This window comes from Python bivittatus, unplaced genomic scaffold, assembly GCF_059951505.1.
Source record: "Python bivittatus isolate LINGU-HERP-01145 unplaced genomic scaffold, Pbiv_v1 ctg000610_np1212, whole genome shotgun sequence".
NCBI lineage: Eukaryota > Metazoa > Chordata > Lepidosauria > Squamata > Pythonidae > Python > Python bivittatus.
The window spans coordinates 34,366,445-34,380,565 of NW_028277088.1; the positions used below are offsets into that span (position 1 = coordinate 34,366,445).

The following is a 14,121-nucleotide window of genomic DNA, read 5'->3' on the forward strand; positions in this document are numbered from 1 at the left end:
AATCAGCTGTTTGGTGGCTAGCAGCACGGTGGCAGCGCTGGAGCTGGTGAGCTCTGGAGGTGTTGGAGGCACTCGGCAGCACGTCTTTTGAGGTCTTCTTGGCAGTGGCAACGTTTTGCGGTAGTAAATTTACTGATTTTTTAAAAAATGCCGGCAGGCTGCACAAGGCTGCTTGGTGGGCTGCATATGTTGTGCAGGCCTGCCACATAGGCTTCAGTGGAAATACTGTTCCACAGGGCAGGCACAGCCATGAAGAATGCCTATCTTCAAGGTCCCAAAAGATGACACAGCTTTGCCAACAGGACCTAGAATGAACCAACCCTGCCATATCTTACCACATAAACCACCCAGAGTCACTCCACAGTGAGATGGGCAGTAACAAATTTGAAATAAAAATAAATAAATAAATATGCAGAAATGACCAGAGAGTATTGTATTTCTCAGTTTTTCTAGTAAAACTATTTCTAATAATTTGGAGTATCAAACATCTAAAGTTGGCATACAATTCTCCTTCCATTTCTGGACTACAGATGTTCTTGCTGCTACCAGTATAAATATGATCATGTCTTTATTTTTAATATTTTCATCTTTTCCTTCAAACAGTAATAAAATACATAATTCTTCTATTACTATGACAGGTGGCATATAGATTGTATTTACCTCCCTAAAAATTAATTTTTGAAATTGCCAAAAATGTGCAGCTTTTACCCAACAAATTTATGAGGAAGATTTTCTACATCATGAGTATAAAAACTGTGGTTTATCAAATTCTTGAGTTTCACTGAATGTTTCCTAACTCTAATTTAATCATTTTCGTATTTATTTCCAAATGTTCTCATGACTATTGAACATTTGGATATATCAACATTTATTGTTTAGCAGTACAGAAATCAAAGACAACCCATTCTCCTTTTTTTAAAAAAAGTATACATATACAGATATAGTGTTGAAAAATATTTAGTTGGAAGATGATTTTATTGACATGAATCATGAATACACATTTTAATTTGTTTTTAATAGTATTGCCTACTAGTAAAAAGACAATGAAGATATTCAAGAGCAAAATGCTTTTCAAGCTGCATTTAACTAATTTATTGTTACGATAAAAAGCAAAAATGTCTAAGAAACGTCTTCCTAACTTCATGCCCAAGACTGACTGTTTCTCAAATATGAAACACATTTCAGCTTGTTATCCCCAGACAATGTTGCCAATCTACAGAGGGTTCCTAAACACACAAAACATGGTAAGCCTATAGAAGTGTTCATGGTTAGCACAGTAAATATTAACATGACACCGCTATAATTTCCTGATCTGGGTCAAAGCTCAGTAGGAAATCTCATTGTCAATTTTTATTCCCAGTTCCCAAAAAGAGATTTACCTTTCCATTTTCTTGATCAATACAGCCCTGAAGATTTGCTCCTGAAGAGTCTTCTCATTCTTATTAGTTGGCTGCACAAAGGGATGGACAGCAGCCAGAATGAAGCCCTGCTGATACAATTCTTGCAGTTTAACTGGAAGATCACGTAAGGAAGAGAGCTTGATTACTGCTGATCCTGGTAACTCAGCTGAAAAAAAAAAGGTAGATTTATCAATAGACCTGAATTAAGCTCTGTAAGTATTTTAAACATCTACGAGTATATTTTAATCAGCCCAGCAAACTCTCCAAAAATTGCCATACTGTGAAAAAGCACCCATTGATATAAACTGATCTTAAAAAAGGAAAGGGGGGCATTTTCAGTAATCCTTCCATCCCCAAATCTATAAACCCACACACTGAAAAAAAATACTCCTGCACTTCAGTGAGACTTTAAAATATCTGCTGTTGAGATCAATGGAGTAGATTGGTAAACATCATAAAGTACATCTTTGCCATTTCATTTTATGTGTGAGTGGAGAAAGCAGCTGTTGTGAAAATATCCTTAAGCAAGATTAAGGATGGGAAAAGAGTCCAAGAGATGTAAGAGCACTGTCTCTCTCTCTGACATGCCTTTTCTCCTCTTTCTGATGCCCTGTCCTCTCTTTTCCAATCTGTAAGGAACAGACACGTAACTTACCTCTTGGAATTTAACCAAGGGCTCTATGGAACTGAAGGCCACATGTTACTCACTTTCTGTAAAAGTTGCCAAAATTTTAAAATATAGAATGCCACCCATTTCCTTAAACTGTGACAGTCAATTCTCAGCCTGCTTGTGGCTTTCTCCTGTAAATATCCTCAACAAATAAGATCCCCAAATTGGACCACTGAAAGTTGGTAGAAAAACGGCTGATTTTCATACTAAAAAGTACCAAAAAAATTGCATGCTAAAAATTAGTTAATTCTTACAGGTAACCCTAAATAATCCCCCCAGAATCTTGTGATTGTGGCAGGTATAAATACAATACATAAATACATAAAATGTACAAAAGGCTTGAAAATTTGCTGCTGATGGCATCCCCTTCATGACCTCTATTACTGGATGGAAAAAAAAAGTTTAAATGAAAAGTGGCTCCAGCTGCAAAGGTCCATGTGCCCCAAACTATGGTTGCATTTCAAACCATAATTTGTGCATCATCTATAGAATTAATATTCAATATGCAAAGAGTAAAAGCCCACGTAAACTTGCAATCAAAGGGGATTTATGAAATATACCAAGCTACATTAATACGCATACAGTATAACTCTTTCCCACTGCTCTATCTTCATGAGCATTCATTCTGTTTCCCAGCACAGGCTTCTTTAATTCCTTTTTCATTTGGGAGAAATTCACACTGTTTAGACACTGAGCTTAAGAGAGATTCAGTGTGCTCAGGACCCATCAACAGCCTAAGAGCTTACTGAAGATACTCAAGTTCTTGAAAGAGGCTCTTCTGTATGAAGTCCTATGGAATAAAGACTGCATGAAAGACTCTGAAAAACTAAAATGTACTGTAATTCCCATAAGAATGTTATCTTTTTTTTAAACAAGGAAAGGAGTTATCATCGAAATTAATGAATATTCAAAACCAATAATAAAAAGCATGGTTTAAATATACTCAATTCCTTACTTAGCTGTCGCAGATGCAATGCAGTTTCTGACTGAGAAGTGCAGGACACACAGTATCATTTCAAACACATCACCCACCCCCCAAACCCTTTCATATACTGATCAATAGGTACTCATGTGAAATAGCATGCAAATTAAGTATAAAATTTAAAACTAAATCTATTATACAGTGAAGTATAACATACCTTCTATTAAAGAAATATAAATTGTCAAGTAGGCTATAAATTAGACTGACCCTGTGCATTAAAATCATACGAAATAATTCTACCCTTAAAAAAACCCCTTCCTTTTCTATTATTATACTCAGTTTGTCTTTTTAAAATATCCTGAAGTCCTGTAATTCAGATTACATGATAGAACGTCCCTTTGAATAAGAATAAGAGAATAAGAGAGCCAGTTTGGAGTAGTGGTAATCCTCACTTAACAACCATTTGTTTAGTGAGTGTTCGAAGTTACAACCGTGCTGAACAAAGGGACTTACAACTGCATTTACAACCATCACAGCACCCCCATGGCCACATGATCACAATCCAGGCGCTTGGCAACCAGCTTGTACTTACGACGGTTGCAGCATCCTGGGTCATGTGATTGCCATTTCCAGACGGCTTCTGGCAAGCAAAATCAATGGGGAGCTGCGTGATTTGCTTAACACCATGCGATTTGCTTAACGGCCATGTGATTTGCTTAACGGCAACCTTATCAATCTCATTTTCTACCTTACAGTAATAATATTCTCCACACTCTAATAATTTTAGTCACTAAGCAATATAGAAGAATCTATAAACATAATGCAACAACTGATAAATTTCAGCATTTTTATTTTCAAAGAAAAAAGAGGGACGGATATGGGTATAATGCTGAATGTTCAAGTCATACCAGGTGTGGCACTGTGCCATTTTTTATTAGAAAGCATAACTGCCATTGTTAATTACTAAATATGATAAATGCTCCTATTTTCCCTAGATTACACTGTGACTCCTATCCTTCATTATCTTTTTCCAAGCTGATTTGTCTAATGACAGCTAATATGATACACAAAGACTGCTCATTTTCTGGACACCTAAAAACATGTTTTAATGATGAAATTTCATTACATTATGGAGGTTAGAGCGGAAGGATAAGTTTTCATGGGAAAGAAGAAAGGTTTCCAATGCACTAAAAAGCTTTATAGGTATAACTAAAACTATTCCAAAAAGGACAGCTAAATACTTTTAATACAGTACTCTGGGAATCTGCTAGTTCACTAAACATTTTAAAGGATTCCAAATGCAACGTTGGTCAAACATATTAGGTGAATTTTTAAAAAGCGTTCTTTTCTGATGATGGATATTCATCTAATAATCTGGTCAGTGGAATGAGTAAGCTTTTCCATTAATTCCAGTAAATAAGTATAATATTCAAGAATTATTCCCAGTTCCATCTTGCAGATCAGCCTATAGTCCAGTGCAACCATCATGGAGGTCAAATACAGTCCAGAATATCCTCTTAATCATGGTTAGCAGAATGCCTTATTTCCCTGTTCCAAAAATACAGGTCGGAGGAATTGTCAGAATGTTGTAATGTATTTTCAAATATATCAAGATATACAATTACTTATATCCAACTTAGACAAAAATGAAAGACGAATGAAATATATAGTGTCTTTGAGCAGTATAAGCAACCTATCTTTCTCAGTATAGAAGGTGACATCAGGAACATATGTTTCTGATAAATCTTTATGGTAAAAAACAAAGGTAATTGGTGCAACTATCATTTCATTTATTCCAAAGATCTAAACTTGACTTAATAAAATATTTTGAACACCTGCAGAAAACCAGCATCCAGCATATTAATTAACATTTTATGCCCATCTTATAAAAAAACCTAAAGAAACATTCAAACTACTATAATAAATTTGCATTTGGTTTTGGGTCCCTCCCACAAGAAGTGGTTGAATTACTTATTATTCAAGATATATTACTTCAAAATGAGCTTCAAAATGCAAATTTCTCATGAGTTTCTATACTATTTTTTTAAATTTTCCATATGCGCAGCCCAGCTTCATCTACTCCAGAATGTACTGACATTCTTGCACAGGCAAGCATAGGAAATTTTAATTTGTGTTTCCATATCGTATGTATTTATTCAATAGCTACTAAGTATCATCACTGAAGACTGGGAGCAATAAGATTTGTAGCTGAGCACATCAAAAGGACACCAGGTTGGGGTAGGCAGATGTAACCTTACTCAAGTTTGTAAATAACCTTTCCTGCACATGCCTTTTCTGATTACCAAAAATGTGTAACTCTACAGATGGTTAGCGATGCCCACTGTTTCTTGATATGGTCAACCAACTAATCCATAAAGTTACTACTGTACTACATATGGTGTGTTTCCAGCAAGTCCACTGAATTCCTATGCTGGATGTCTAAATCCTACTATGCAATACTTCAGACATAGATACAATATGGCTCCTACGCTCATCCAGTCTCATTATGAGACACTGAGGATATTTTATACTGATTACACAACAGAGCAAGACATGCAAGAAAATTATACCCATAAAAATTTTTGTGTGAAATTCTCCCCTTGTAAATTTGGGTACTTCCCAGCAATATGTATTTCTGTATGATAAATGAATTTCACATAGATAGGCTTCAGCGTTTATTATCTAGAATGAGTAATTAAACAAACAAAGAAACCAATAGCTTATACCTACAGCTTCCTAAAAGCCCAAAACATGTCATTCTATTGGCAGGAAATGAACAGACTGGAAATTTTAAAAAAGGAAGACACTTTGCAAAGTTTAATTAACAAGTCTTCATCTATAAACCTGGCAAAATCTCCACCCCCCCTTCAGAGTCTAACTGTAGTTGGTTACTACCAGCCTGACTCTGTTAATCTTTTTTTGGGGGGGGAGGGTACATAACATAGTCTGAGGAATGCCTTATTTAAATCCATAAGTTATGCATCACAGGTTTCTGACATAAAGTACAGGTAGTCCTCGAGTTGTGACGGGAATTGGGACCAGAATTTCAGTCACTAAGCTATGTGGTGTAAAGTGCACATCACATGACTGCATCGATTAGTGATGGCAATCCTGGCAGTCCACGTTATTGTCATGAACCAAATCCCATTGGTTGTTAGGTGAGGACCCACCCTGATCCAAGCCATTCCCAGCTTGGTCCCTCCCATCCCCAAGCCTTGGTATGGTAAGGGACTGCCTCCTCTGCTTCCTCTTCAATTCCCACCTATCTGCCACCCCACCTCTGTCCTTTTGGCTGCCCTGCACAGGGGCAATCCTTGGTGGTGGTGGCAGTGCTATGGCTGAAGTAGAGGCCCAGGCACTCTACTTTACTCAGACGGCTGCCACCACTCCCAGGCTTCTACTTCAGCTCCAGCATTGCTGGCACCACCGCTAGAAGTGTCAACTCAAGCCCTGCACCACGGCCAGCCGCCCCAGTACAAAGCCCCAGCCACCCTCATCACCTTGCACTCTGCAGGCCCTGCCACACCCAGCTGACCTTTGCTGTTTTCCTCCTGCTGATGATGAAGTGCACTTGGTCTGGCACTATGTAAGGCAGCTGCTGGCTGTGCCAGACCTTCTTCCCAAGGGCCAGGCTGGACATGCCTCATCACCAGCGGGAGGAAGACGGCAAGGGTCAGCTGGGCGTAGCAGGGCCTGCAGAGCACAGGGCAGCGTGGATGGCTGGAGCTTTGCACTGTGGCGGCTGGCCATGGTGCAGGGCTTGAGGCAGCACTTCTTGGTGGTGGTGCCAGTGGAGCTGGGGCTGAAGTAGAGGCCTGGGGGTGGTGGTGGCCAGCTGAGACTGCTAAAGGCCCTGGACCTTTACTTCAGCCCCGGTGCTGCTGCCACTGAGGAGTGCCACTGAGCAGAGCGGCCAAAAGGGCAGAGTTGGGGGAGAGAGGCAGGTGGGGGGAGTTGAAGTGCCCCTACGATTGTAAGTGTGGGCGGCCTTACAACGCTCAAATTTTTATCACATAATCGCAAAGGCACACTACAATGGCCGTAACTTTGGGGACCAGGTGTAAGTACCATTCATTCAGCACTGCTGTAACTTCGAACAGTCACTAAACGAACGGTCATTAAATGAGGACTACCTGTATGGTAGTGATAAGCTCCTTATATTTTAATTGCATACAGTCACAGGAAAAATGAATCTGTTGTATAGACTGGCCTAAGGTCACAATGATGCAGTGAAAGTTAGAAATAAGGAAATATGGAAACGCTGGAACTACCAATTAAATTCTATCTCACGTGACTTAAACAGAGACCATTTTTAGAAACATATTGTATTTTAATGACAAGATGTTTATGGTATCACATACAACGGTTTTGTGAATGGTAGTTGTTAAAAAGTAATTATCAATGCTTATATTTTCTGCATTTCATTTCCTGGTGTTTTAAAAGGAGTGAAAACCTGTTAGATTTTGTTAACGCACTAATGACTTCTTAAATGTTTTGTAAAATTTTAGAGGAATTGTTTAAGCATATATGACAGTGCCATTTTGCTAAAATTAATAACACTTTGGGTTTATCACAGTATATGTCACTGATAGAGAATCTTGTATGAAAAGGGAAAGGAACAGTACAAATGTAGCCAGAAAGTTGAGTGTTAAGAGGCAAGAGTCATACACTTGTCTAGCACTTCACTGCAAAGATTCCTTAGTTTGATTACCTTGATCCTACCACCAAAACCCTCAGGCTACATACAGGTTCTACTTGAATATGGCCCAAACAGCCTATCCAAATATGGCAACTAAATTCTATTTTTTAATTTGATTACATTAAATCAAATAAAATTTAGTATTTGTCCCGGATTATACTTCTTTGTCCAAGTCCAATCTACATTTTGAGAACAACCTTAAGCATATCACTCAAACCCCCAGTATGGCCTAGTCTTAAACAAAAATTGCACATCCCTGCTTTGGATAATTCAGGGTTTCTGAGAGTGAAGAAGAATCACCATATGACCTGTGAAAGGCTGTGGAGAGCCACAGAGAGACACATACTCTAAAACTGAGCCAAACTGACTCAGAATTTTCTCCCCCAAAAACTACAAGAATATTGTCAATAAAAACAATGCTTCCAATTTCTCTTTTTCCCACATGTGCCTAGAAAAAGAAGTCCATGATTTTTTTTACTAATAGCATCTACTCTCCCTTTTGGTTCAGGTCACTGTGGAATATGCAAAATGATAATTAAACTACTATTACATCTTCTGTTATTGTTATTTTTGCACCAAAGTACTTTGTGAGAGGCAGGGTGAGAAAGAAGCTGAGCTCTACTAATAAAAACCTCTATCTAAATTTTCTACCTACAAATGGGTGGAAATTTTTGAGAGGCTTATCACATGCAGTCTGCTATTTCTAATAATGAAAAGATCTTATTTGCCATACTATATCTGAGATCCACATCAGTTGATTAATGCCTCAAAATTTGCTTTATCAGTGACAATTAGACTATGAGGGGATATGTATGTATGTATGTATGTATGTATGTATGTATGTATGTGAAATACTAATGTGAGGATAGTGCAATTCCCAATGATTTAGTACGCTCAATAAAAATTACAATCCACTTTTAATCTTATCAATTATGGAGCAGTCCCATTCCCAATTTCACTCACAAATGCACTTCCTCTGAATGATTGTGTCCAGGGAGTACTGAAAAATAAAATGATTAACAATTCCTGAAACAAATACAATCAAATTGACTGACATTCTAAATGAATGAATCTGTATTTACTAAAACAAAATAGTGCCTGTGATGCTATATCAAGCAATATATCCAAGACATGAATATTGTAAAAGAAGTTTGCACGGTTATCTTTTTTTGAAAAATGAAGATAGGAAATTAAAACAAAAAATGTGTGCAATCAAACTTCAAAATGCCATTAACAAAAAGTATGACTTAGTGGAGGAAAAAGGGATAATATTAATAAATATTTCATATATTTTTCTTTATATATTTGATTGAATTGCACTCTCTAAGCTTCCTTTTTGCTTTGAAACAGTGTAATAAATATCTAATTAAACAAATTAGTAGTGATAATGCAAGACAAATTTCCACAAGAGCAAACTCTATTTATTTTTAATATAATATATAAGCTTTTAAATAGAATTAAAAGAGCATCAGGGAAAAAAGTATGAGTTGCGAATAGACACTCAGATATACATTCCCTTTTTTAATATATTAGAACACTTATCATTAGTAATATTCAGGAATGTTATTACCTAACATAATAATTCAGTAAGACAGTTAAATAAAATATGCATCTTATAGTGTAAGACTTGGATTATACATAGATTTTTTTTCCCTTACTTTTTTTCTAACATACTGTTCCTTGCTAGTTAATCAATGTAAGAGATTCCACTATGATATATTTAAATGATATGGACATACACTATGCATGAGACTTTGTGGCTTGTCTCACGGGAAGAAAAAGTGATCAGCTAAAGCCTCCAAGCTTCACTGTGTCCAGGTCATGGGCCAGCTTTTAAAAAAATATTTATTATATGCTTCAGCAAATATTACAAAATCAGCTGAATGGAGCCAATATGATCAATGCCTCAGCAGACACTGGCAAACTTAACAAAATCAATTTGGGATGTAAATACTGTCAGAATTTAAAGGAAAGGCAATTTCTGACATACTAGAAAAAGGCTAAGGTCAAAGGACAGCAAGCCACTGAGTGTTATTGGACAAATATGATCATATCGACCCATTTCAACAGCTACTATTCTTCTATATTAAGTTAGTAATCTATTTTGAGAAGCAGAAATAAAAACCTCAAGCCAGTGGTATCTCCCTATCACAGTCTTAGGAAAAGCAAGCTGTATGAGCTGTAGTTGGCCTTTAAATCATTGTATTTGGGCCAATGCAATGGAAAGTGCCAGAATGTAGCTGATGAGAGTATCAAAATAAGATTCTTTTCAAATGCCAGATACAGTACTGGATTATATTTTCATAATAGGAGGATGAAGAAATGGAGATGGAAGCAATAGCAAAGGGAAACCCAGTTAAAGCAAGTCCCGTCCCCCACAAAACAAACAAACAAAATGGGAGGCTGATCTCCATGTACGTGGCACAGATTGTCTCTCCACCCTACTCTATTACACAGAGATAGCAGGCAATGTCTTGAAACGTATCACATTAAATATATTATGTTTAATCCCAATTTGCTCCTATTCCACTTTTTCTTCAACACTCATGGTGACTAATAACAATAATAACACAATATACAAGCAAGCATGAAAATGGTCCAACCATTTTGCTCTCTGCTATATAAGATGAATTGTATAATGAGTTACATGTTTAAAACCATTTATTAATCTCAACAAATCCAATATGTTATGCCAGTATTCCACTGTTCCACTATTCTGGAATAGTAAAAGGCCATTGTTTGTTACAAGCTAAGCAGTTGAAATTTTAAATCAGGAGTGAGCAGCCCATAATCAGCACGTGCCCTCCAAACTTTTTTGTGGTCCACAAAGATCTTTGAAACTGCACAGCTGAAATACAAGAACAAACCAGGGACAAATGGAGATATGATTTTTCACTAATTTTAGCAGTAAACAAGATTTAAAAGAGTGCAAGATAAGATAAATGTAAAGTCCTTAAAGTTAAACACAACACCTGGTGACTTCCTGGACACATCCACAAATTGGGACAGTACTGAAGTGGTTTACCATTAAAAAGCAACCCCCACTCTGCACACACAGACTGCCCAATTCTAAATAGCTAGAGGTTTTGCTGGCCAAATCTATGCTGCATTCAAAGTGGTCTCAGCCCAGAATTTAAAGGGAGGAAATTTGGAGGGGAACTCCCATTGGATTCAACATGCTGGTAAATACTTAAAGAGCTTGGCTCCCTCCTTATTCCCATGTTTTGAGCATCTCCTTAGTCTGACTGGGAATTCTAAGTGATATAACCTGGCTCCCTCACCTTGTCTTTTCTGCACTCATTTTTGGCACTTCTATCATGTTGTTCTGACACAGTCTTACTGTCAAATCATGAATTGGCACAAAGCGCTTTCAAATGCAAATGGAGATTTCAGATGACAGAAATGACTTGTGCCTTCATCCTACTTCTCTTTAGTCAGTGCACTTTTCATTAGGATTTGACCCCAAATGACTAGAGTTTAATTCACTGATCTCAAAGAGACCTAAGTCTTATTGCTTCAATCCAATCCACTTTGCTTAGATCCAATCCAAGAATGGGGAGTAAAACTCATTACTATATCTTAATTTCTGAGTACAAAGTAATCTATGAAACAGATCAGCACTTAAGTATCAAACAGCTCGAGCTAAAACTTCACTTCGATTTTCCTATCTATGAGTAAGAAGTTTATTTGAATAATGCCCATTTTTGTTCATGTCCATCTTTTGGGGACAAACCTGAATGCAAATTATCAGTATAGCTGCAAACTGAAAAGTTCTTGTCAGCAATTCATGCAAAACAGTATAAAGAAAAAATACTAGAAAGGAATCAGACACTGCACATTTCCAAAGATCAGATACAGCTTTTTCTTCCTCAAGGAAAGAAATATCTTAGAAGGGAATGAAAAACTCTCATTAGCTTCTCACATGAACTGTATCTTTGATCACTATGCCAAAGATTGACAGGTGTGCCAACCAACAAACTTCCCACCAGGTTCTCATAATAGTCATTGTACAAAGTTCATTTCAAATAACAGGGAGCCTTCACACATTAAAAAAATTAAAACATTCCAATGTGGAGAAGACCTAGGGATGCCACATGCTTTCAAATGAAAGTATCAAAGAAATTAATCTGAAAACTATGAATAAACTATGAAGCCTAGAAATTAAACTGACGGAGTCTTGAGGAAGTTAAGGGACGATGCAGATAATAATGAAAGAAGAATAAAAATTGGTCTGCTACTGTTACATTTTGCCAGCTAAGTTTGCAACAGTTTTCCTACATAAGAATAACAAAGAGTATTATCTTCATTGGAATTAATTCGCTACCTCCCATCGTACTATTAAAATGCAAAACAAACTGACCTCCACTTGTACTCTGCATCTCAAAAAGAAAAAAGAAAAGAGAGAAAAGAGAAAAGAAGAGGGAGAGAATGGCACAATAAGTGGTCTCTTGTTAAGTTGCTGTTATGTGAAGTTTGGAACTGTTTCAGAATAATTTTTAGTTTGGTACTGTATTGTGTTCATTTCAGAAAGCTGTGCTCAGAAACAGCATCTGTCTTTTCTCCGTAGCTTTGCCTCTTTTTTAACCAGCTGGGTTGACTGTCTTGATGAAGCTTTTCAAATGATCAAATGGCTAAAATTAAAACATATTTGCAAGATTATTTTCATTGTTCTTCGCCACATGTTCACTGAATAAAATGCTTCGTTATTGTCTGACTTTTTGTTATCAAGCTGCACCCTTTACACTTCCTGTCAGTTTTGCTGTCGCCAATTTGTTGAGAGAGAGAAAAAGAGTGGGTGGGTTGACAGATAAGTAAGCATTTGATAGCAAGCAATCTTTAGAAACAATCACCCATGTACTACTTTACATGTTTGCTTATCATTCTGAAATTATATTTTTGTAAGCAATGTAATGTAAAAAACTGTATTTTTGTAGTATCACATTTCAGGGGCTTGTTAGTCATATTACAAAACATGACACACAATGAAGATGAAATAATGATATTGTAGGGTGAGACTAGATCCCATTACAAAAGAGAAATTGTAACGTCTTTAAAATCTAAGGCATTTATTACTATGATCGGTGTGCCTGATAAAGATTTTAAAGAGCTGTCTATAAAGAGGATGATCCTTTTTTTCTGTAACTGATTTATATAATTGTAGTTCCAGATATAATTAAAAATTGTTGGCCACCTGTTACATACAACTGTTGTTTTACAATTTTTTACAAAGAAAATTCACAGGCGCGTGCAGATGGAATAAATACCCAGTCATAAGAACAAAGAGAAAATGTTGTGTATTTGGGGGAAATTAAGGCCTGCCTTAAGCTTACATGAAAATCCCCATCTTTTGCAATTTTTTATTTTCTCCTTATAACAAGGATTTACTTAACATATTCTGGCTTGAGTACATACCACCTGTGTATATTAATAAAACAAGAAGTGACCTAAAGCTTGACACTGCCAATTTTTAAACCATTTTCTAGAACCCTTCAACTTTATTAACTCTATTAACTTCAAGACTAGATCTATATGATGATATTATAAGACCACTGTTATGTACTACATCATTTCCTTTATGCTGCGAATACCAAATATGGAGCCTATTATAAAAATGATGTATGTTTTCACTATTCATTTTTTTTTTTTTACGATATCAGAGAAGAGGCTTGTTTCAGAATGTCACACAGTATAAAATAAAACTGATAAAATAAGAAACATCCTTTTTTCCCATTTTCTTTCTTATATACTGCCTGAAGAATATATCTTAATGGTCAGTCATCTAAATATGGTGAGTAAATTAATACATTATTCCTGAAAGACATAATGATAATTTCTAGTTGTGTCTGTATTCACTTAGCCTAGGAAGTACTGTTGGAAAGGACGGATAGTTCACACTGTTTTATTTAATCACATTACAGTGTTAAGTTCTTTGTTTGCATAGCTGATGTTAGTTGCTTAAAATAGCATGCTCTGCAACTGAGGAACCAAAAAATGAAGATCCGTGTAAGGCCCAGGAGGAAATGCAAGTTGATTAAAAGGGGAAGGTTATAATTTTAAAATAAATTAACTACAAAAGGTGATCTGTGGCATTTCCAGCTACAAGAGAAAGCACTACAGAAAAGGAAGATAAATAGGTAACTTCCTTAATTTTTTTGCAGGAGGTTCAGCTATACACAAATCACTTTATCAGTCCCCAAATGCCTCAAAATGTTCTGTGCCTTCCTTTCAAACTGGCCTCTTGGATAAATATTTAAGTGCAATTATATTTATTTTTCAAATTTAGTCACCGCCCATCTCACTCAAAGCGAATTATATATGTATTTGGAAGTATTTTTTAAATTCTATGTTTGTGTTATAATAACCATTTATTTCTTTGTCCTGACTCTGCTGCTGGCATTTCTTAACGCCTTGAAGACCTGGATGTTCCATC

The 14,121-nt window shown here is 36.4% G+C and overlaps 1 protein-coding gene across 1 annotated transcript in view; it reads right to left on the bottom strand.

Moving 5' to 3' along the window:
* The window catches only part of RFTN1 (raftlin, lipid raft linker 1), a 111,579-nt gene that overhangs the window by 70,717 nt on the left and 26,741 nt on the right, over positions 1–14,121 (bottom strand). The window contains exon 3 of the mRNA XM_007436295.3: positions 1,380–1,566. Within this exon, the coding sequence (XP_007436357.1) occupies positions 1,380–1,566 (187 nt within the window). The remainder of the gene's footprint in view (positions 1–1,379; positions 1,567–14,121) is intronic.